Here is a 24908-nt window from a genome sequence, read left to right as displayed (position 1 = left end):
TGAGCCACTTAAAGTCACATATGGAGCAGTCAGGGGAGATTTTTTTTCACCCCGTGCTGTGATTTTTAAATGCCCGGTTAAGGAGCCGCTGGCTGCTCACCATCTGTCTTAGTTATTTTCCTTGTTTAGTGGCAAATGTGCAAAGTGGGGCTTTATCTGCATGCTCCTAAGCCCCTCTGAGTGGGGAAAGGGACAACATTTGGGGCAAAACCACCAGCTGTATCCACTGGGACAGCTCTGAGAATGGCAGTGCCCATGGAAATTAAAAACCCCCGTCAATTTTTACCCCACTTGCCCAGCGCCCGTGGGGAGGCAGGATTTTCCCAGGCCACAGTGGGTGCAGTGCTTCCACGGGCCACATCTTTCCTTCCGCTTTCCAACAAACAGAAAGTCTGAATATTTGATGGAGCCGAGCAGCTTTTCCCAGCACTGGGACGAAATGCTGCACTGTGTGAGCATTCCGGGGCTCTCCAGCAAGGAAAAGCCCTTGGGGGTTTTGCCCTGCCCTGGTGCCCATGGAAGAGCCCCCGGTTAGGGGAGAGGGGCTGTGGGGAGGTGACGCGGGTCGGCTCTCACGTGAGCCGGGGACGTCCTCGGGCCGCGCGGTGCATCGATCGGCTGAGGGGTCTCTCCGCCTGCCAAGCCGCAGCCCTGCTTGGCTTGGCAGAGGCTCATCGATTGCTGCAGGCATGGCCACGGCGTTGGGTTCGTAGGGAAAACATGGCCCGCGGGACTGGCGGTTCACACAGCTCCAAACAGGGCCAAGGCTGGGCGTGGGGACAAGCCCACCGCAGCCCGCTGATGCTCAGGGGAGTGGGAGGGAGGGACAGAGAGCGGAGAAAATTAACTCCTTCCAGCCAAGCGTGACCTTACCACACGTACACTGACCACTTCTCTGGGCTCATGGTAAGGGAAGCTCTGCGGTTTGGTCGGAGAATCCTCCCAGGGATCAGCCTTGGGCCATCCATGTGGCACAGGCTCGCGCGCTGGGCAGAGCAAGGCTCAGGAGCCACCAGCGCAGCGTGCAGAGGTGCTAACCTGACCCCGACCAGCATCAGCACCCCAAAGCCCCAGCACAGGGCAGGGCTGACGACCTCCACTGTGGTGGCAGCCCCGGGAAGGTTTTCTCCCCTCTTTCTTTTTGCAGCAGAGCCCTCCCCAGCCTCCCTGGCTGCAACAGAAGCCTTTCAAAGGCATGCTCTGGCCATAATCAACATGGCAGAGCCGGCCAAGCCCCAGCACGGGTGGCCAAGGGCATCTCTCCTCGGGCACAGCTGGTGGAAAGGTCAGGGAGAATTGAGATGTTACCCTGATGACCACCCAGCCACCTTCAGGGCTCCAGCCGTCTGTATTCAATCTTCCCTGCCCTTCTTCATGCTCTCATCATACATCAGCTCCTTCCCAGGTAGCTGCAAGCCCACGGGCAGACGGGGCTGCAAAACTGCTGCGAACAAGCTCAGGAGAGCAATGACGAGCTGGGCTGGCCCTAGGGCAGCCCTCGACCCCCCCGTGGCACGTGTGCCTGGAACGCTGGCACCCTGGAATGTCCCGGGAGGTGCTCGCGGGGCATCGGTGGCTGGGGCAGGGATGAGCGAGAGCACGTTCCCGTCCCATTGCTGAGCCGTGCAGCCCATCTTGCGAGGCTGGGAAGGATGCTCAGCCCCAGGTTCTGGCCCGTTAGCTCCCCGTCCCGCAACCAGCTTCTCCGGCTGCTTCACCTCCTGCTGAGGCACCGGGAGCCGCACGCGCCAGCGCGGGCAGGGATGCCCAGCTGCATGCAGCGTGAACGCAGCCGCACGTGCTGCGACGGGAGCAGAGGGAGGTCGTGAGCGGGTTACCGAAATGCAGCCGCACTCCTGGCGTGAAGAGTGCCGGCTGCCACCCCAGCTCCTCTCCCTCCTGCTCCCAAAGTGGGCGGGCCACCAAAAGGAGCTGGTCTCACACCTCCTCGCAGCCCTCTCGATGGCTGGAAGTGCTGGGGAGGGCAGGAGGGGCAGCGGTGCCCCTAAAGCATCCCTGCCTTCCCGGCCCCTGCCCGCTCCAGCGTAGCCCAGGCTTGTCCTCGTTTCAGGCTGGGCGAGCAGCGGCCCGGCCCCAGAGGTAGCGAGATGATGCCGAACCTCCTAATGGAGCTTGACAGCAGTGGGACTAAAAGCACAAGTGAGATCGCAACCCCTCTGCAATCAGCTTCTGCCTTGGAAGAGCTGAACCAGAAAAGAAACCTCCTGGCAGCGGGGAGGGGACGAGGAGCCCACACAAACGCAGGGCGAGGGCAGCAGGGCTGGGGGGGGAACCTTGCTCGTCCCGAGCCCTCCTCGCTTGCCCCGCCAACCCACTGTCAAAAGGAAGGAGGTGATCTCCCCTCCGCCCCGGCAGCGCCGGTGAGGGATTTCACCAACAACAGCCCTAATTCCAACTGGTCCCTGTTGGTTGGTGCTTCTGCTGCCCTAAACTTGGGATGCAGAGCAGCCCACGCCACGTGCTGCTCGCCCCTTCCTCTCCCTGCCTGCAGGCTCAAGGCATCGCGAAGCACCCGCAAGGACTGGGGGGATGGACCCCTTCTCCCTCTCCTTTGGGTGCTGCGCTTGGAGCAGCGCCGCTGACGCTGGAAACAACACCCGAGCAGCCGGGTCCAAGCCAGAGATGGGAGCACTTGCTCGGATGCAAGTGGGTGCTCAGGAGAATGTCTCGAGCCCGTTTCTGCAGGATGGGGTGGTGCAGGGCGCGCACAGACCCTCGCAGCTTCCACCAAGCCCCGTCCACCCCAGGGCACGGCCCTGGTTCACCTAAAAGGCAGCGCTGACCACGCTTCCCACCCAAGGGATGCTCCAGCAGCACTGCTGCCCCAGGCCTCCTTCACCCTCCTTCCCACAAACAGGAATATCTCAGCACTAAAATGCACTATCTCCTCCAAACTCAATCCAAATGGGCTTTTGCAGAGACGAAGCGGTGTTAGCTTGCACGGAACACGCCGGGGGTGGATGCTAAGTCACCCTCCGAAAAGCCAGCAAGGCACAAGCACTGTTCCAGCCTCTGCTCATCCAAAACTGAGCAGCCCCTGGCCGCTCTCCCTCCCGCTCCGCAGCCTTTTGCTCCCAGCGAAATGCAGGGGAAAGCGGGGCTTTTTACAGCAAGAAAAAGGGAGCCACTCCAGGGACCGGCGCATGCACTCGGGAGTGGTGGGAAGAGTTGATGGGTTTTGGCACAGTGCTTGGGCTGAAAAGCTAGCTCCAGCTCAAGACGTTGTTTTGCAGTGACCTGTACCGAGAATTGGCTTTTTCCTTTTTCTTGCCAAATGGAAAGAAAAAGAAATCCTTCCAGGTCAGAGGAAATAAAAGCATTTACTCGTGGGTCAAGTGAAACAATCTGATGCAGGGTTGAGTGCACTTTTATCCTCCCTAAACCAGGAAAAGATTCAATTTCCATCTGAAAACAACATCTAAAAATAAAAAAAGAAAGGTTTTTGGGGTCAGAAGCACTCGATTTTGGTTTTTAAGTCCAAATAAATCACTGAATTGCACCCCACTTTGCAAAGCATGGGTCAACCCCAAAGTGCAGAGAGGCTGGGAGGGGATGGGCTGATGCATCCATCTGGAAAATTTCAACCACGCTGAGAGCACCAGGCACGGCAGCAGCAGCCACTGTGGGGGTCAGCCTGGGCCCCCCACCGTGTCTCCGGCGTGCCGCTCGGGTACCCCAGCCTCAGCTCCCGCCGAGCTGTGCTGCGGGCCGGGGTGCCCATGGGAAGGCAGCGTTTGGCCGCCTCTGCAGCACTTCGCTCACCCGAAGCGAGCCGTCATTTTCCAGCCTCCTCCCTGCCAGCCAAATGCTTCCTGACAGCCCGTTTAAAACTCAAAGCATCCGATGACTGCCACAGCCTGGCAGCTGCTCACAGACACCTCGAGAAACTCTTCCATAGCTCCCCCCCCCCCCCGAAACAAAACCCCTGCCCAGAGCATCACTCCGCACCCTTTCCAGACCCACCCACACTCGGGGGGGCACCAGGGTCCTTCTTGAGCTGGTGCAGGTCCAGCTCCGCTCTCACGTGCATGGCCCCAGCTGAGGAGCTGAGGGGACCCCATGTTTCCATTACCAAAATGCCAGCACCCGCTTCCCACCTGACCCCAGACGTCGCCCGAGTCCATTAGCAAGTCCCCGGAGCGCACACCTCGCTGGCGTTTCACTTAATCCCAGCTTTTAGGGAGAGTTACGCCACCTTTCAATTTTTAACTTGCTCTAAACATTTTGGTCCTCTCCCCCGGGGACTCCCAGCGGATAAACTCTGCTGGCAGCACGGCCGCCCCATAGCTATGGGGAAGGTGGAAACTGGGGGCAAAGGAAAGGAAAGCAGCTCCACCCAAGTTGCTCTCCCTTTGCACGCACGCCCCAGGACAAGGGGCACCCGGCGCCCCATGGAGATGCTCCATGGAGGAGGTCCTCAAGGAGGATGGGGGCACCCCCGGCCCCTCCAGGGACCTGACACCTGCAGAGACCAGGTTGTCGCAGGGCAGAACATCTTCCTCCTTTTCATCAGACACCGCTGCTGGGGTTGGGTCCCTCTGAACTTCACCAGCTTTACCCCAATATTGCAGCGCGTAGCCGCGGCACAGCCACCTCTCCTTCCCCATGGCCTGGCACCGGCGTGGTGATGCCCTGGAGCAGGGACACAAACATGGCATCACTTTCCAGTCCCCGAGGCGTCTCTCTTTATCACTGCCTTAAACAACAAATGTACAAACCGGGACCTACTGGGCATGAGGAATGTGACCTGAGCTGCTGATGCCACCACATGGCTGGGAAGATCAGCCCTGATCACACTGGATCAGGGGAGCAGCTCCGGGTGGGTTTTACGTCCCCCTTGGTGCTGGAGGGGGTCCTGGCTCAGGATTTAAGGCTCAGTTCTTCACACACCTTTTATCTTGATTGAAGGGGTGTGGAAAACTAATCAAACACTTGCAGACAAACATGTGACTGGCAAAAACTCATACAAAAAAAAAAAAAAGTATAAATCTGACCAGTTAAGCATCAGAAAAGGTACAGGGGATGGCAGCAAAGCCCTGTACCCTGCCTCCAACGGGTAACCCAGAGAGAGCGTCCAAACAGGGCGATGCGCAGTGGAAATAGCCCAGAATATGCTCCCTCCCTCCAAAAACTGTCAGATGAGGGAGCTCCCAAGTCATGGGGGATGCCTTGATGCTGCTTAACGCATGCTGGCTCCCTCCCACGAATTTGCCTGCTCCCCTTCTGCACATATGGAAGCTCCCAATGTCGACACCGTCCCCCTTCTGGAGCCCCACAGCATCTCCCCATCCCCAATTTCCTGGGACAGCCCATACCAAGCAGCGGTGGGACCTGTCCCCAAAACCCCCCGGCTACACCTCCAGCCAGGCATAGGGATGCTGCCCACGCAGCCAGGTCTTCTTCAGCTCCTCCCCTCCCCGCGAAGAGGGGTTTCAGGCTGAAGGGAGCCAAGCCACCGAGAGCTGGCCTCGGCTACCACCTAGCAGTGACCTGGCAGCAGCAGGGACAGGCTGACAGCTCCTGCAGCCCGGGGAGGACTTGGGGGGCTCCTGGGCCACATTCTCACCTCCCTGAAACCCAAGGGGATGCGCGCAGCAGAAAGGGTGCTGTTGCGGACAAGCGCTCCATCATCCAGACAGCTGCGAGCGAGCTCAGATCCATTTGCAGTCTCTCCCTACGCCAGACGACAAACACGTGCGATGCAACGCCCCGGCCCAAGGCCTGAAGCTCTGAACCTCCCCGTGGGGTTGTACAGCCCCTGCTCAAGCCGTAGCTCCTCACCATTCTGCTTCCATCTCCTTCATTAGCTTTCCAGACCATCATTTCCTAATGAGCCCCATATTTTCTTTCTCTCTCTCAGCAATTTTTTTTTTTTTTTTTCCCCTTTCACATCCAAAACCACTCCTAAATGCTGAAATTAAAAGAAAACAGCAATGGAATCATAGAATGGTTTGGGTTGGAAGACAGCTTTAAAGATCATCTAGTCCAACCAATAAACCTCTTATGATTTTATCCATTCCAGTATTAATGTTAAACCCTGTCTTGAGCTTTTCTTGGTGGTTTGCAGGGAAGCATACCTCTGGTGTGTTTGCAGGTGGGCACAGAGCAGCCCTTGAAGCCCCTGAAGACCTGAGGGACAGTCCAGGCAGCAGCAAACCAGCTGAATTCCAGCATTCATAACCAGGGCACTTCTATTTTCACAGCTTTTCTCTGCATTAATAAACTCAAGCCCACAAAGATTTCTGGCCACAGGCAAGGAGTTACATAGACATGGCCAATGTCAAGCTTCAAGCTTTCTCTCACTGGATTCTTTATAGATGTCATTCGATATCTGTAACGTGGGATTCCTGACGCTTCGTATGTATAGCATCCTAATTCATCAGCAAATCGCAGCATCTTTTTCTTGGGGAGGGAGGTTTCTTTTTGCAAGTTACCAGCACTCCCACAGACTGAGGCCTGAGCTGGGATACAACAGCCTCTCCTAACAGCAAGGAGTGTGTAGAGCATCCGTGGCATTAAAACCTGAAAACATCTCCCCACACAATGTCAAAACTGCTTGTGTACCACAGGAGGGAGGGATAGGTAGCCAGTTTTCCCCTCCTGAACTTAAAGGATATGTAACACTGTTATATTAAAGAACGATAAATCAGTACACCACCAGTACAACAAAATCAAACTATTTTCCTGAAAGTAAAAATAACATTTATCACACGTACTGGGCACGTCTGAGGAGATGTCAGACTCCAAGTTTTCCGAGGGATTAAACGTTTCTGAACAAAGAAAATGACAGCACAGTCATACAGAGGGCCTTTGCTGCTCTAAGCAGCCTTCTTCAGCGGCTGCTCCAGCTTCTCCCCTCTTCTCACACCTTCTTTCTCAGGCTTGGGGCCCACTGGAAGTAGTCACTGGAAGTGGCTAAGCGTGCAGCTGCCAACACCGCAGATAGCGTAGTAGGAGGGACACACAGTTTCTGAGATGGCCTTTGGTCAGACAGCCCGCTGGCACTGCACAGGCCAACTGCAAGACTCCCGGGAAGGTCTTTGTTCTTCATTTTCTCTTCATCTGCATAAGGAGGGAGACAAAAAAGAAAGATGGTATCTCTATTGGCAACTCTAAGAGCTCCAGTTTAGATTGAAATCCCTTTTGCTTGGACCTTACCAGGTCACGGCAAGAGGACTTTCTACTGCACACCTACTTGATGAGCCCAACATGGTATAATCCAAGAGCCTCTCTCCCTCTCCTCCCAAGTGCTCACCCGTTTCCCCAGAGGTGGGAAACCAGATATGAATTGAGTAGCTCCTGTCTGGAGAACTGGGCTTCCGCTCCAGGCAAACAGCTCTGTTCCAAGGCACAAACAGGCACTGCCTTTGGCAAGTCAATCTACTTCATAAATTGGGCAGCTTTCGTATGGGTGTTGTAAATTCTTTCATCATTTGGAAGATGGAAGACGAACACCCACACAGGGACCTTACAAGGTTTAAAAAAAAAAAAAAGCTTTTGTCCCTTATGGTTGGGAGATCGAGAGACTCTTGGTATGAAATGAACACAGGCTAACATACGGAGTGGAGAAACAAAGACTTCTGCATGAAAGCAGCAGAAAGTCTAGAAAAGATAACCAAAAAAAAAAATCAGTGAGAGAAATAACCCTTAATTCATTTGTTCCCATTAAACATTTAGAAAACCATTTTGCTGCACAAAGGTCAAACCGATGCATTGCACCCAGTCATTTATTATTGTCGCGTCTCCATCCCACAGAAATACCAGTATTTTCATCTGTTCTAGCAAAGAAGCAGCACCAGGCCTAGGATACCCAACAGTGACTGAAAGACTCATAGCACAGTAACAGACTGCTCAGCTTTCTGCTGTGATTAATTTTACTGACAAATCTATTCGTACTGTTACGGTTGTCCAGCATAAACGGTATTGCCATAAGTAGAACAGAGGGATGTACAGCTTCACGAAGTTGGGCCTTGTTGGAAAATCTTTCTATCTGATCAGGGTCATCTTGTCTCATTTCTGCTGGTTGCTTGGAGTAGATAAAGGAGGTGTAAAAGTCTTCCACTGACTTGAATAAGACAGCAGGCACTGAGGACTCTCCAAGAGAATGAGGTGTCTGCAAATGTATATAAAAAACTCAGGAGAGGCTGTGATTAGTGCACACTGGGTTCATTAGCTGCCCTGATCTTTATTATGTCTCAAAGTTCATAAAGAACTGGAATGTCAGCAACTGGATGATTTAAACAAAAACCACACAACCAAACAACCCCCAAAAACCTAGTTACTCACAACCTTGGCCAAAGAGCAGCTTTTCCTGCACAGCAAGCTGAAAAGAGTGACAGATTATTACAAGATACAAATCACCATGTCTTCGCAAAGAATTAACAGCTGGCTCATCTCTCAGCAGCCCCACGCAGAAAAAATGATGGCAATGACAGAGGGAGTTTCTGCAAGGGAGCAGGAACTGAGTCGGAGGAAGTCCCACTGCATTTTTGCTTAAGAATACAAATTAAACTTAAGTTTCAGGAATGATCACCCATGTTTCAGCCATAGACAGGGACTACAGCCAATGTTTGTATTCGTTAACTCAGTATGGAAGAGAAAAATGGTGAAATGACAGACAGGCAGCAATTCACCTTGCCCAACCATAGCTGTTCAAAAATTAGGTGTTTGCTCTTTAGGCTTCTTCTGTTGTCAAGGCAGCAGAAGAAAGGCATCCATCTTCAGAAGGGGTGAGGTACTTCACCCATGGGTGGGAGTGTGTTCAGAGGATTAGCCCAGAACAAAACAATTGTTTTACACAGCAGATTTAAGCAATTTAAATTGTCCCCCACAAGGAGACCATGAGGCACTCCTGAAGCAGCAAGGAGAGCTACATGGCTGGGCAGCAGAAATTTAGCGCTGACAGGATGCCAAGACAGAATAATTTTGAATGACAGGCATCACTGGAGTCCAGTTAACCAACTACTCAGCTTGATACCGCCAGCTCACTGAAAACCTTTGCCCAACATGCAGTAAAAAAAATACAAGTGTTAGGACAAAAAAAAAAAAAAACAACAAGGTTAAAAGATGATTATTATCTCCTCTTGGCATCCATGCTATCCTTGTTGGGGGGCAGGCAGTGTCACTGCCACCCCAGGGCAAAGCAGAAACAGACAGGGTGCAAAAGTGGACACTAAAAATGTCTGTTAGCATCGGGAAAAGCTGGGATGGAAACAATTTTAAAAAGAGGCTGTTCAGTTTACAGAAGAGGTAAAAGAGACAGGATACCCCAAGAGAGTGCTGCGAGGGGCAGGAAGTAAGGCAGTATCTACGCTTCCTCCTGATGCACACAATTAAGAACACCACCATTGAAAAGGAAAACACAAGCAGTGAAAACAAAAAGGAAGGAATACCGCTTGGTGATGCTGCAAGTGCCATAAAATCCTGAGGCCAAGAGATGAGCAGGAATCAGAGAAAGGAAATCCTCCTGTCTCTCCTCATAACTAGCTGACATGCATTTTTTCTCCCCTAATGACCGTAGGCAGGATTATTTTTTCATCCCGTGGTCCTTTTCAATAGAAATTCTTACCACTTCTGCTACAGACTGTAACAGAGACCACAGCCAGGGACAGAAAACGTGCCCAGGACTTCCCTGATCCAGTTAGGAGTTTCCTAGGCTTCGAAACTCACACAGTTTAAACACTTAAACGCTTGCAGGGCAGTGTTTAAGTCTGCTATCTACCCACCTGCCTCCATCTCATCTCTGTACTTTATCCCTGTACTTGCTTTCCCCTTTTCTCACTCTCTCAAGGTCCCTTTTCCTAGCTTGCTTTCTCTCCATCCCTTTTCAGGTAACATCTCTGAGACACACTGATTCTTCCAGCTCTGCTCTAGACTATCTGAGAACCAATTTTCCCCTCATCCTTCTAGAACGAGTTTTGTCTCAGCCACTATCAACCTCTAGATGTGTAAGGAGCTGTGGTTATCCAAAACTTTGTCAGCACACTCCCATTTACAGCTCTGCAATGCCTTCTGCGGCTCAACAAATCCTGAGTGATACTGGCTCCCTGCTGAACCCAGAGCAGAGTGTTTGCATGTTTGCACCACACAGATGGCCCTGTTAGATGCATCATTAAACACTATTTAAGAAGCACACAATGCCTCAAAGCACAGCCCAAAACACAACGCTCCCAAACCTGCCCTCCTAACTTGGGAAGAGGCCAGTCGTTATTTCTTTGCCAGTCACTTAAAAAAAAAAATACATGTCAAAGCAACCAAAGGGTTATTCAAATAATGTAAAAACAAGAATAACACCTCTCAACAGCAATAGCTGAGAAAAACACCCTTACCTTAACCACTGCCAGAAGCTCTGTAGGAGTTTCTTTTCTATTCTCCTGTGCAAGTTTGGGGTCTTGGTTTGTTGCTCTTGGCACACTCACTTCATCCAAAAGCGGCTGCACATCATCCTGTGTCTCCTTCTTACCAGACAGGTGCCATTGCTAAGGAAATGGACAGAGCAAGAGGAGGTACAGCTAGTGGGGGTAGAAGGCAGCAGGAAGCACTGGGGCAAATTTACAGAGCAATCAGATGATAACCCTCAGAGATTAACTGAGAGAGAAATGCAAAGGAGCTTTCCTGCTCCGCTCAGAAGTTTTAACACTTCTGTCTGGAGAAGTTTGGGCTACTTGGAAAGGACAGAAAGAACATGGGAGGACAGGAAATGATGTGAGCAAGAAACTAACTGTCACTTTAACTTCCCTCCTCCATGGTAAAACTTATCACTTGGAAAGTACAGTTTTAGTCAAGCAATGTTTTCTGGTTATTGCTTGCTGCCTTCTGAGAAATTCTACCATGGTGAAGTGTCCTAACGTTGCAGAGCTGACACAACACACGTGTCCAGCCATTTTGCACTTAAGGGTGGGGGGAATTGTTAATCCTGACAAGGCAAATCTAAGATCAGACAATGCAAAGGGAGTTCCTCACTGCTCAAGAGGAGTTACCAGAAAATGCTAGCTAAGCAGTAACAAGTGTCATATGAGACACATTTCCAAGACACATTTCCAGTTCAAAACATCTTGAGCCATTTTATAACTGTCATTGATTATCATCTTAGTGATGCACCAAGGAAGAAAAGGAAACATTTTGGACAGCTAAACAGAACAGCAGAGAAGGAAATTTTAAAGTCTTACACAAAGAGAGACCTACAGGACTGCAATTTCTGGAAAAGGATTCTAATAAGACCCTTGAAATCAGACATGACAAAACCTGGATGCATTTACATTCCTCTAGTCTCCAAATCACCAGCTATGTCTAACATTCACACAAAAGGATCTTGCTACAGTTAACTAGTTAGGGTATTCTCAATTTTTTTCCATTAAAAAAAAAAAGAAATCACAATAAACTCAGGTTTGCAGTCTGTCATGATTTCTTCCAAGTACATACATTAAGATGCTGGTTTGTGTCCTTCAGTTCAGATGGTATATTGCCTGTGCAAGGCCATTAATATCCAAGATATACAGCTTATATAGATTTTCTGTAGCACAGAAACGCCGTTGGCTAAAACAAAACCTAGGTAAAATAACTGCTTTACAAGTTACCAACATTACACTAGCTTTTAATCCTATTTCAGAGAAATGTCAGAAAAACAGCCCAGGAGCAGGCCCACAGCTGAACATGTCAACAGCTGACATTTACTTGAAAGGTGCTTCAGCCCCTGTAGTAAAATGTGTCACAAAAATACTACAATTTAAATAACACAGAAAAGTAGAGAGAGTCACCTGTAGACAAGTGTTCCTGGTGTTTCTAACAATAATACATTAGATTGCACTCGAGACCTGGGTTTTACTCCCTGCTTAACCCCTCTGCTCATCAGTTTTTCCATCTGTTAAATACCAAAGGGCTCCTCTTTTTAACATGCTCTGAAATCAAAGGTGTAAAGCAGTATCCCGACCTGGGTATCATTCACCTTTAGAGCGATCTTTTTAATAAAACTGTAGTCGTATACAACCTTAACCCCTGCAACAACCAGGATTGCAAATCGCCTTCCTTTCAGATAAGTTTAAACAAGCAAGACCCTTAATGCAAATAATACACCACTAGTTCTTCTGGTCTTTTCCTGCATTTAAATGATACCCCGAGTTATTACACATCCTTTGCCAAACCCGACATGCGAGAGGAAAACATGACACTTCTTGGCTCCCAGGGGTGCAAAACATGAAAGTGCTAAGTCAAACTGATCTTGAGAATCTGGTACTGGTCTGAGTTCTGAGAGTCCATTCTCTCTCTAACTGAAAAACTATGGTGCGTATGGGAGGTTAGAGAAATCACTGAGCACACAGACTCCCTGAAGTCTACTAAGGGATCAGAGGACAAGCAGCTAGAGATCTATTTATGGTCCATATGTAATTGTTTTTATATTATGTTTTTTCTTGCTCTTTATAAAAGCAAAAAAACCCAACTCTACAAAAACCAGCATGGGACTAAAGATATGCCTACTGACCCCTGGAGCTGATTTCACCGAATGATAGCTACACCACGGCCAGACTCCCACCTGGTCGCACAGTTCATCCCCATCCAACTTTGAGGTTGGTATTTCACTATCTGCACCTAGAGATTCCTGCTGCAAGCAAAGGTCTGGCTCCACCAGTTCAGCATTCTCCTGCTTTCCACTGGGCTGAACATACAAGGCGGAAGGATTCAGTTCCTTGAATCCCTAGGAGCAAACAAACAAAAAAACCCCCAGTACAGTCAAGAAACCCATGTTGTAACCACCACAAAGAACAAAAAGGATTCACCAAATTTCTAACAGGTTTTATGAAGCAGCACACCACCCACCAGTTAGCTCCAAATTCTTGCAGAAATTATCTCATTACGAAAATCAACTCCCCTCCCTCCAACAACAAAATTACTCAGCAATGCCTCCCTTCCCCAAAATTTGATGTACACATGCAAAAATACAATCATAGGATCTAATCCTGCCAAAACATGCATTCTGCATCTATCGAATAAAACAACGATGCAAACATTGTGGGCTGTAAAGCCTGATTTTCTGCTGAGATATAAAATCGTGGCAGTACCTTTCTAAGGGTTTTCATATCCACACAGTTCTTACTGAATGTGGGCCGAGACATTCAGGTAATGACACAGATGGGTCTAAATCATAAATGCTCTCTACACTGGCTTACAACTTGAACGTCTGTCCCAGGCACAATGTGCAATCTACCATGGTTACACTGTCCGACATCGTACATTTCACTGGGAAAGTGAAAGACTTTTAAACCAAGATCATTTTCATAATTCAGTTTGTTAATGGCATAACCAATCTTCAATGCCTAGAGCTGAGAAGGCCAAACCAATTTATTTAACTATACTGTTCCTCACTCAACTGTCCCTGCAACTACGTAGCACTCTAAGTCAGACAATAAAGTCTTATCAACTCGCTCTCATTAATTGTGTGGATGAATCAGGGGCCTCAATTTAATTCCAGCAAGTTTTGCTGGTTATAACAACAGGTAGCAAAGTAACTAACATATCTCTTAACAATCTCTCAATTCCCTCTCAGTTTGGCCTTATGCTCAGAACATCTATAGTTATTTTACTTTCCTGTGTTATTTATACAAGATGCGTGCCAGCTTCAGATGAATCTGCACTTCTAACAACCTAATCAACTTAAAAAAATAAAATCAAACTTTCTAATCCACTGTTAGAAGACAGGATGAAAATAATTTTTTCTACAAAGCCAAAATGTCTCTGTTGCACCATCAGACTCCACCTTAACCAAAAAGAAAGCTCTCACCATAGAGTTAGACACCATGGGATGCCATCACAAAATGGTAAGTTACAGGAAAGCAGGGAATACCAATTTTGCTCTTCACAAAACTACTTGCTTCAAGCTAAAGATCTTCCCATTACAAGCACCCGACCAAACTTCTCCCTGTCCTTCCTTTCAGCAGCACTCGCCTCCCTCCTGACCTGGGAAGGAATGTTCTCTCCACAGACATCAGCACATCCCCTGTCTCTCAAGACACAGTGGAAGTAGACGTCCTCCTCAGTGGATGTGTCGCACAGGAAGAGATGCAAAATGCCATTCACGTACTCATCCACGATGCCCACAAGTAGCTTGGAGCCACACAGCTTCTTGAATAGGAGAGTTGCTGCATCGGACCACGTACCCTGAAGAAGAAACAAGAATGTCAAGTTACTATAAACAGACCAATATCCACTGTCTGAGACTTTCCCTTGTGGGTACTTGTCAAAAAGGCAATTAAGCTAGGTCAGGCTAGGGACAAATACAGGGAGGTCAGGCAGACAAGCTTCCCAGCACTGCACTAAATCAAACTACCCCAAAACCTGCAATGCCCTTTCACCCTAAACACCAATTTCCAAACACAGTTTGATGGCATTCACCAGTGATTTTATCACAATTGACTGAAATACAGTTGTGGGGTTATTTGTTTGGGTTTTGTTGGTTTATTTTTTTTAAACCTGGAATCATGCGATTATAAAACTGTCAAACGCTTTTAACAAGCTGCTAAGCCTCACCACAATGAGAACCGTGATTCTTTAACCCTCAAAAAGCAGAGGAAATAACTTTTTAAAAATAATGTCTTTAAAACACAGAAGAAGCAACTCTGCTTACATGCTTTCCTTCAGAGATTGTATCTCTCAGGCTTCTTGACCAAGAGGTTTCCCAGCACAGAGGAACTTTCTTATAACCTCTACAATTCTTTGGCTATGCTGACTGCACTAAACCATTCCCTTAAAGCTCCGTCACAGAGGAAATTTTTAAAACAGAGAGCTAGAGCTACCAAGGCTTCAGAAGGACCCTGGAGAACTACTGGCAGGGGAAGAAACAAGTTTGACCATTTGCTTAACAGTAGCTATCTGTTTCTGCAACAATATAAGTAAGAATACTCTGATGAGAAGGAAAACAGAGGAAGGGTGATCACTTGCAGAGACAACAGACTTACACAGTCATACTCTGCTGAATGTAAGAGCAGCAATTCTGTTGTAAACATCCATGGGGACCTGGATTAATCCAAATCTTTGCCCTTAACAGAATATAAAACCAACCTCTACTTGATAGCTCTCATACGTATATCAATAAACAGAACTGCATGAGAACACATACCTCCATGGGTTTTACCCATGCCAAGGAACATGGGATGGCCTGAGCAGGGAGCTTCAAGTAGCACCACCTACAATACAAAACAAAGCCATCATCATTGCAGCAAAACCAGAGCAAACTCGGGCAGAAGAGCAGAACTTCCTCCTCTTCTGTTTTTTAAGATCAGCTTAGGAATAGAGGGGCACGTACTGGATTTTGCACTTATGACTAAAACCCAACAGCAGCTTTGGAAAACACTCCATATCCAGATAATGCGCTCAGCAGAAACAGCATTAACAACTGGTCCCTTATGCCTTCTCTTGCCTTCTGCCTTCCCATCAAAACCCCTTACAAAGTTATGGACAGAGAGCAATGACTTTTGAACCAAGGAATGCCAACGGCCAGGCACAAATAGAGGCAAATAAGGGGGAAGAAGCAAATATGGAAAAAGTACTGAATTGCAGAGGAGAACAAGTACCTCAGACAATGCAAATGCATCCCACTTGGACTGATGTCCGCTCAGGTGGATGTTATGTCCACTCATGGAACCCAGGAAAGAGGACTAGGGAGCTTGCCCCGAAGTGACAGAAAGCAGCAAGAGGAAAGACTGAGGAGTGAAGGCAGAAACAGGAGAGGATTTAGACCAAAGTCACTGTGAGGGAGTGACGGACAGGGCCGATGAGCAAAGCGCTCAGAGCGATCAGCAAAACAGGTCTTAAACAATGTCACCTGAAGCATTAACATGTAAGCAAGGAAGTGCCTGCAAAGCACCATTATGGAATAAACCCCCAGATCCTTTCTAGGAAAGCTGCATGCTAGGATGTCTTTCTGAAGAAAGACAGGCCAGTCAGCCTCACGTTGATCTCTGGGAAGGTGATGGAACCACTAATCCTGGGAACCATTTCGAGGCCCAAGAAGGACAAAAAGGTCACTGGGAGCACCCAGCATGGATTCTCCAAGGGGAAGTCATGCTTAACCAACTTGACAACATTTTACAATGAAATGAGTGGCTTGATAGGTGAGGGGAGAGCAGTGGGTACTATTTACCTTGACTTCTGTCAGGCTTTTGACACTGCATCCTGTAAGATACTCATAGAGAAGCTAATGAAGTATGGGCTGGATGAGCAGACAGCGAGGTAGATTGAGAAGTTGCTGAAGGGCCAGGCACAGAGAGTGGTGATCAGTGGTACAAAGTCTAGTTGGAGGCCAGGAACTAGTGGTGTACCCCAGGAGTCAATACTAGGTCCAATACTGTTCAATGTCTTCATTAACAATCTGGATGATGAGGGAGCGTCTACCCTCAGCAAGTCTGCTGGTGATACAAAACTGGAGGAGTGGCTGATACACCAGAGGGTCATACTGCCATCCAGAGGGACCTTGCCACGACAGAGAAATGGACAGACGGGAACCTCATGAAGCTCAATAAAGTCCTGCACTTGGGGAGGAACACCACCAGGCACCACTACATGTTGGGAGCTGACCAGCTGGAAAGCAGCATTTTTACCATGAGGGTGACCAAGCACAGGAACTGGCTGACCAGAGAGGTCACGGATTCTCCATCCTTGGAGATGTTCAAAAACTGTCCCAACATGGTCCTGGGCAGCCTGCTCCAGATGGCCCTGCTTGAGCAGGGAGGTTGGACAGGATGACCTCCAGAGGTCTCTTCCAACCTCAATCATTCAGCAATTCTGCCACCCATCTGTAATTTACTTACTTGAGGAATCTCAGCCAAGACTTCCGGACAATTTCGAGGTTTCCGTAATCTGGGTAGAACACCTCTACTTCTTGGTCGTTGATCACACGATGGATGATAACGCGGTACCACCATTTCGAGACTGTTACACAGCAAAGCTGTCCAGGCTGTACTGAAGACTCAGGCATGATATAGCGATCAGAAACAAGTTTATTTGAGTAACAGTGTCTGCAAAAGATCACAATGAGAAATTGTGCTTGGTAGGATGCAGGGGATGAACAAAGAGAAATATACAGGGCTTCAGAAGAATCCCAATTTCTCAAAGTCCCCATGACATGAATTTTCAGGAGCTGTTTTAATAGATCCTTTACATCTCTGTTCTGCCACACTTAAACTGAAATGACAATAAAAAACCCCGCAAACCCAAACTTCTAACATTTGAATTATATTCTTGGGGTCCAACAAAAAGTTAATTAATGGGGATTCATCAGAGGCTAAATACAGTCATTCTAGTCATTAATTTTTAACATTATCATGATACGTCAGTGCTTCTTATGAACCATGTTCTGGAGTACTGGCTCACATACACAGAATGTGTCTGCAGAGTCTGTAATCACACTTACATGTGCCCCACGGACATCAAGCATTTACTCTGGCACACAACTGACGGCAACTGTAGCACTGTCGTGGTGGAACAGAATCCCAAATACATAATGTAACTGACACAAAGCCACTGATGGGGTTTTGCTTCCAAATACAGGTACAACAAAGGCCTCTTACCTGTTGCTTTTTGCTAAGTGTTGCGAGATGGAAGTAAAAGCTTTAACTGAGCACATTAGCAACAGTAGTACAGACAATAGAGAGGTGCAAAGGAACCCTAAAGTTCCTTTCCATAACCTTTCCAGGCTTTTAAAGTTTAGGGCTGTCCAGGACACAGCCAAACTACTGTGAATTACTATTAACCTTACTTATTCAGTACAGCACCGGCATCTCTGTATCAAGTAATCAAGCCAGCAGTGACCATAACTAACAGCTGAGTGTCCTGTTCCCTCAGCACGCGCACACACACAAAACAGGCAGTAGTACTGAATCAGCACAGCATGTTCGCACCTCATCTCAATCATCATATCCTGCAGTTTATCAGATGCTTCCCTGCTGCAGATGTGGATGTAGAACTGGCTAGGAGAGATGATGAATTCCACAAAGACTCCCACCAAGCACCTTCTCTCCAGTGGTGGTAAACTGCAAAGGCTTCTGTCCAGAACAGCATCTGGGGGGATTTCTGGAGTCATTATCAACTTGGCTAGCAGGGACTGCTCCAAATCTTGAGGCTACAAAGGGATAAGAGGAAGGTGGCACTCAAGTGTCTTGTCATGCACTGAACACACATGACTGGCCTTTCCTTAAAGGTAAAAAAATAGTTCTGCTTTCCTGGGGACCTGTGAATTACTGACTACCAGAGAATCCCAACAAATTTCGCAAACTTGTATTAAAACTTTCCCTGTGATAGAAGCATTCATTTTCACACTCTCTCCCTTCCTTCCTTCTTTCTTCCCTCCAGTGTAAAAAGGGGTGCAAAAAAATACCTTGCATATATTCCTGCAAGGAATAAAGGAGAGGAATTGAAGTCATGTCATATATATTTAGACAAAAGTATTGAGTGGCTATTGCTAAAAAAGCAGAACAACAAAAACCCCACACCAAAAAACCCCAAACCAATCACAACCCGCCTGTTTGTCAGATTTTACCCAAAAGATGCTATTTCTATGTTCCGTGACCATGACAGAGTACGTGACTGAACCAGCAAAACTTTATCTGAAAATGATTCAGAAGTGACAAAGGCACAAATATCTCTCACTTACACACTAGAGCTATTTCCCAAGGATAAAACAAAAAACCCCTACAAATTCTGTTCTTTTCTCACTCTAGACAAATTTGTACACGAGTTGTTAGCATAGCTTACAACTTTGTGTTATTCAACTGCTGAAAACATTATTTCACTTAAACTAGCGCAGATGGGAACCTTAATCATGCATCAGCTACTTTCACTACCTTAAGAGCTATCTTTTATGCCAATGAACAGCACACCTCCAGTGATCAGAAGACAAAATTATTTCAATTTTACTCATCATGAATACGCTACAAGTTACCACTGCATTATACATTGGACAATACATGGGAAATTAGTCTTCCAGCACACACCCCATTGCTTATCTGGCTAAATTCAACTGCAAACAATGGGTTTTTGCAATACTGGCTTTTTTAACCATTTTTTAAAGAAGAAATGAGAGTCTGTGGACTGAGCAAGGACTAATGCCCTTGAAATTTTTTTTAGTTAAAAATTTTGACTACAACATTGAATTAACATTTTTGAGTTAAACAGCAACTGAGGGAATTCTTGCCTAAGCAGCAGCATCACCGCTAAAAAACTCTTACATTTCATGGATTTCCTCTAAAAAGTGCCTGGGAATAATGACATTTCTAAGGGACAATTTTGCTCTGAGAATGCTCTTCATATCAGACTGTTATGGGAACACATGATCTTTATAATCTAGTTCACACATTGGTAGGGACAACAGACATTTCTGTGAAAGATGTAGAAGATGTGCACTTAAAAACATGTTTACAAAAAAGCACTAAAACTATAAAAAGATAAACCCACAGAACCCACTGTAAAACTAGGCTTACAAGAGGTATGGCTTGCAAGACTGGCTAACTCTTCGCCCTAAGCCAGACTGGCAGCTGCCAAGAGTGGTGTGGATGACACCTTTCCTTCTGCTCAGGGCGGCAAGAAATAGCTATGCCCCTTCTTTTACCCTTCCCACAAGCAGACTTGTTTGATCTAGGGGAATTCCCTGTGGGCTTCGTCACACCAAACTAAAATTTCTTTAAAGGATTAGAACAGCCTGCCAAAAATCTCTAAAGGGTATGTTTTATGAAATGCTGCACAAAGTCCAACTCAGAGTCCCAGGCTTCCAAGTTCATTAATGCACAAAACTTCAAATTCAGGAAGAATTCCTGGGACCTTTTCCCTGCCTATGCACTCCAACTGTACAGTTGCATACAGCCACAAGACAAGCTTGGCAGAGGAAATAACTCTCAGTAGGTGGATTTTCCTGAGAAAAAGGTGGCCTAAAGATGCTCAAAATTAAAAAATTAGAGGGAACACAAACAAATTCATCCAATCAGGTTTGGCAGTTCAGAGCCCCTGCACCGGTTTGCTCCATCCCTTTCTAAAAATACACTGCTAAACAAAAAAATCAAAATTTTCAAAGTCCAACTGAATAGCAGAGTTGAGATTGCAGGAATCAAGATCTCCGAGGACCATTCCCCAGCTGTCCTACAGCTGCTTGACACTTAAGCCCTGCCTACTGCAGCAGAGGAAATTCCACACAGCTAGTCTCAGAACAAAGTTATTAAAGTCCAGTTACAAGCAAGTACACCAAAAGGTATCACCAGTATTATCAGGGAGCAAGGTGATGCTTAACTGACTTCAGATGACCTGTAACACAGGTCTCAAAACCAGAAAGAGACAAGAAAAAGACCTAGGCTGGATGGCATATAAAGCTATATACCAGGTCAGTATGAGTCTGGTCACCTCCAGACTCATCTAAAACAGGTACAAAAATTTTTGGAAGCAGCAGTGCATCAACAATACAAAGTCAACAGAAACAAAAGCAATAAAAAGATTATTGCCCCCTCGATTAAGACTTGAAAAAGCTACAGATCACTGATCCAGCCACTTACTTGTTTGAGGCCATCATCCAAATCTACTGCTTGTGTTTCCACTGGCTCTGACTTCTCTTCTGCTGTCAGGTGGAAGCTCTCTGTCTCACAGCTGGGTTCCAAAGGAGGCATCTCAACTGCAGGTGCTGCTGTAAAGACAATTTGGCTGTTACTCTTTATTTACATATTAAGCAGAAAGAGAAGACATCTGAAAATGAAAGTATGGAAGTACCAGTGACGTTTTCCTCATCTCTTTTAGTATTCACAGCCACCACAGTCATGAGGATTCACTTGAAAGGCATCCTCCACTGTATTAATAAATTAAACCAAAACACACTTGCTCTTGTAAGCATGCTAAGGGTTAAATCAATGGCTAGAAAGATGCTAAAATGAATTTTCCCCAGAAAAGCCAGGAATTTGGCAGGAACTGTATGTGATTTTCTGCCTTCACTCATAGCTGTTACAGGAACGCTGAGGACATCTGTGGTCTCCTGTTTTCTTTTGTGGAACATTGTACCTGTGCCTTTCAGACTAGTGCTAAACCTTCAGTCTCAAAAAGTGCATCGGAAAGGCTTAACCAGCCTGCAGAGCAGATGTTCAGGAGATCCTTCTATTTTTGTGTTATCTATTGCCTGGAATGACTAGACATTCCACTCCTACACACACATTCAGCAAATCCATATTCTGAACGGGCTAAACATCCCTTCTTTCATCCCACACCAAAAAATGGTGGCAACCTGTCGAAAACTTCCAGTTAAGCTCTCTGCTACCAACACAACTCCCTTGTGACAGCTGCTTCTGCAGCACCCCACAGTCCTTCTGTGCTAAAACCTAGGGGAACTGGGACTATTACAGCAACTGGAAATGCAGCAACATCCACTTGAAACACAGTTGCTTGGCCACAGTGCTTGCGAGAGCTACATGCTTTCAGTTAACACACCTCACCTTGTGGCATCTCTTCCTTCTCTATCTCACTTGCCCGGTACTTCTTCAGGGTCAGCAAGGAACCTGCTCTTGTCTGCTCAACCGCAATGACATCAGACATGCTTCTAAGGACTTCAAACATGGAGAAAAATCCGTATTGCGTGTACTGGAACGCCCGGCCAAAGCGTCTGAAGAAGGCCTTATCAAAGTCCAAGAGCAGAAGTGGTGAGGAACTCAGCAGATCCTGCAGCTCAGCCTTCACGGTTGCTGGCAGGATGGGAGCCCTGCCCCTCCCAGGGAAACTCTGTGGATTCTTAGAGGGAGCAGCAGCATCTGCCTTCACAGCAGCACTCTTCCGTGCCCTGGCACTTCTCCTCTGTCTGGCAACCAGTTTGGCAATTGCTTTGGTGGTCTCATCTGCAACTGCTACAACAAAAAGAAATAAACTATTAGACTACCAAAACAGTGAACCATTAAAAACTCTACACAAGCAAAGCTCCTCTTCTTTCCTTTCTTTCCTTTTCTTCAAACCCTTTTCAGAAGCAGGTGACTCTTTTCAAAAACAATCACACTAAAACTTGTCTGATTTCCAGCAGGGCAACAATTTTTCCTCTCCCTTTGCAAAGTGGACTGAACCATTTTTAACAGCCAACAACCAAACTGCACCCTCATCCCTATAAATCCAGATTCAGGTAGGAAGGTGGGTCAAATTCTTGGCTACAGAATCACAACAGGAAACCCAGCTGCTGTGAGTTTTGTTGGGAAAAGAGTAAACGGTTCACTGCCCCCCTGAGCCAGAATCAGAGTAAAGCCCCACTACAGAGCACCCACCCGCTCAGGCAATGTCTCCCTGAAGAGCAGCCCAGGTCTTTTCCATGCCATGCTTTTAAACAACTTTTTCTTGTCTTACTGTAACACTCTAAAAAAATTTAAAAATAAATCATTTAACCCTTCCCACAGTCAACTCTTTGCACCTACTATTTGTTTCCACAGTTCTTCCCCAAAGAAAAGGAAAATGAAAAAGGCTCTTTGACATAGCCTAAACTTTCCATGGGGCCAGGTAGGGAAACGTTTACAGCTTCTCCTGAAAGACCCCATCCCTGGTTTTGGCTCCTGCTGTAGTCTCCATTTACAGGAAAAGCGAAGCTTACCCAGTCCTAGTGTACCCACAAGAAATGTTACTGCAGCTTCTAAACTAAGTACAGAATGCAAAATGCACAAAAATAACTGTAACCTTGTATGAGTTTTTCAGGAGGAAAGAGTGGAAACGCATTAAAAGGCAGATCAAAATACAGGAAGAAACACCAAGGACAAGAAATTAAACTGAGCCATATGAGAAAAAGAATAACAGATACATATGACCTACAGCTCAGGGAACTCATCCTGCACATCCCTGTTTTGGAGCATCCCTTCATACCAGTATGCGGTTCCAAACAACTCCTCCACCTGTAAGGAAACAAAACCTCACCTTTGAGGATAAAAGTGCCTTTCTCATAAGGACAGACTCTGACAACCTCAGGCATATCTGCTACCAGCTCCAAGGTGGACTGGAAGCCCAGGTCACGTAGAGGGAGAGGTTTGCCAATCATGGTCACGTACTCCTGCTCCAGTTGTGCTGGGGTTAATCCCTCTTTGGCAGCCATTAGCAGCGATCTCACCTCCTTCTTCAGCACCTCCATAAGCTCTGCCTGCTTTGACGTGTCCACACTAAAAAGCAAACAAAAGCAAGCAGAAAACAACTTGTACCACAGCTACTCAAACACAGGCCAAAGACGTTTTACCACTTAGCAGCTGCAAGCTGGTGGGGTGATAGGGCAATAAGCCAGGTTCACCACCAGCCACTACCTACAAACCCCTGTATTTCCTTGCCTGCACCTCTGGAGCTGCCACCTACGCACCCGCTGTCCCAGCTGAGATCACGGCTCCTCCTGCACTCGCTGCCTGTCCCCATGGGACCACAGCCCCTACAAGCACTGCATCCCCAGAGCTTCATGTACCCCTAAGCCCCCGCCCCAGGGACTGCCCTCTACAAACCCTACCACTCCACAGAGCTCCCTGCACCCCTAAACTGCTGCAGGAGCATCCCCCCCGCCCCACAAGCTCACTGCCCCTCACAGAGACCCCTAAGCCCAGGCCTGGGGATTCCCCCCCCGCTCTACAGGGTCACTGCCCACTAAAGAGATCCCTGTACCCCTAAACCACAACCTGGGGACCCCCCTCCCGAGACCCCAGGGGGTCGCCACCGCCCCCGGCGCCGCCCGTACCCACCTCGCCATCCTCCCGCCTCGCTCGCGAGCCACACCCCACCGTGCGCCTGCGCGCTCCCTTTCCCGCCCTTCCGGGGCGCGAGGGCGTGGCGGTACCCCCGCGCGCTGCCGCAGGGGTGGCCGTTAGGGCGCCGCCTAGCGGGCCGAAGGGGAGGTGGCCATGGTTCCCCTCAGCGCCCTCCCCGCAGTCGCGCTCGGGCGGGCGGTGGCCGGGCGGGCAGCCGAGGGACCGAGCCCCGGGGCCTGCATGGAGCTGCTGCCGCTGCCTTCTCCTCAGTGAAAATGTTAGGTGTGTTTCCCCTCTGACAGGAAAAGTTAGTGCATTGCAAAAGAGCCACGGGCAAAAAAGGACCCATTCCTTTAAGGTGACGGTATTTAAACCCAAACACCGACGTTATTAAGAGTAGTCATATATCTTTTAGTTGCATCTGAGAGGAAAGTGGACAGTGGAGACGCTGAGTGGCTTTCCCAAGGCCAAAGAGCATGGTAAACTGCGTTGCAATGACCATTTCCTAAGGGATAACAGTCATTTGAGAATCTTTGAGTTGATTTCCACACAGGGATACGTTTCAATATGACAAGGAGGGCTGAGGCTGCGGATTTTGGGATGGCAAAGGTTGCAAACCCATCAGCACGTACTCTCAAAGCATCTCCTTGTCCTGAGGTAGCAGCCAAAACCGTTCCAGAGGAGTCAGGACCTGCTGGTCGAATTAAACATCGGACAAAACCAGGAAGTTGCAAGTTTGCGGGTGTTAAATATGCCGTGGTGCTTTTGACAAGAAATCAACTGGAGTCCATGCCGCCCGGCCAAAGCCAGGCCTGAGCCACTGCTTGCTGCTGCTGCTGAAAACGCCACATGCCCTTTCAGCAGCTGGAGACCATCTCCCCCTGCCCCACACCGACCAAGTGATAAACACAAAGTGAAAAAGGTTTCTTTTTTTTTTTTTTTGGAGCCCTTCCAAAGCAAACACAGACATTGTACAAATTTATTAATTATGCCCCATTTCCGCCTAACTTTTCTCTGCCATTAGCCCTCTCCATCCATCGCTTCCCCAGTGACCTGCTGACAAGGCACCCGGCACAACAGAGCTGAGAAAGTAGGGAGCTGGTGCTCCTGCCCTCCCTGCCTGCAATATCCTGACTCTGGGTGGGCCACAAGTCTCTAATAAAACAGGAATCCATAAAAAAACAA

General features: G+C 47.8%; 1 protein-coding gene across 1 annotated transcript; it reads right to left on the bottom strand.

The window, feature by feature from the left end:
* Positions 1–7094: 7094 nt before the first annotated feature.
* Positions 7095–23725, bottom strand: TDRD5 (tudor domain containing 5; the record flags this gene model as incomplete). The annotated part of the gene is made up of 12 exons (XM_082002730.1): positions 7095–8134; positions 10350–10499; positions 12464–12712; positions 13972–14172; positions 15131–15197; positions 16821–17027; positions 17910–18130; positions 18284–18334; positions 20547–20674; positions 21471–21875; positions 22918–23156; positions 23718–23725. 12 exons carry the CDS (start codon positions 23723–23725, stop codon positions 7823–7825), a joined length of 2238 nt encoding a protein of 745 aa, XP_081858856.1. The 3' UTR covers positions 7095–7822.
* Positions 23726–24908: the final 1183 nt, after the last annotated feature.

Source organism: Phaethon aethereus (genome assembly GCF_964289735.1).
Source record: "Phaethon aethereus genome assembly, chromosome: 8".
Lineage (NCBI taxonomy): Eukaryota > Metazoa > Chordata > Aves > Phaethontiformes > Phaethontidae > Phaethon > Phaethon aethereus.
The sequence above is the reverse complement of the archived record's forward strand: the minus strand, read 5'-3'. Positions and strand labels throughout refer to the sequence as shown.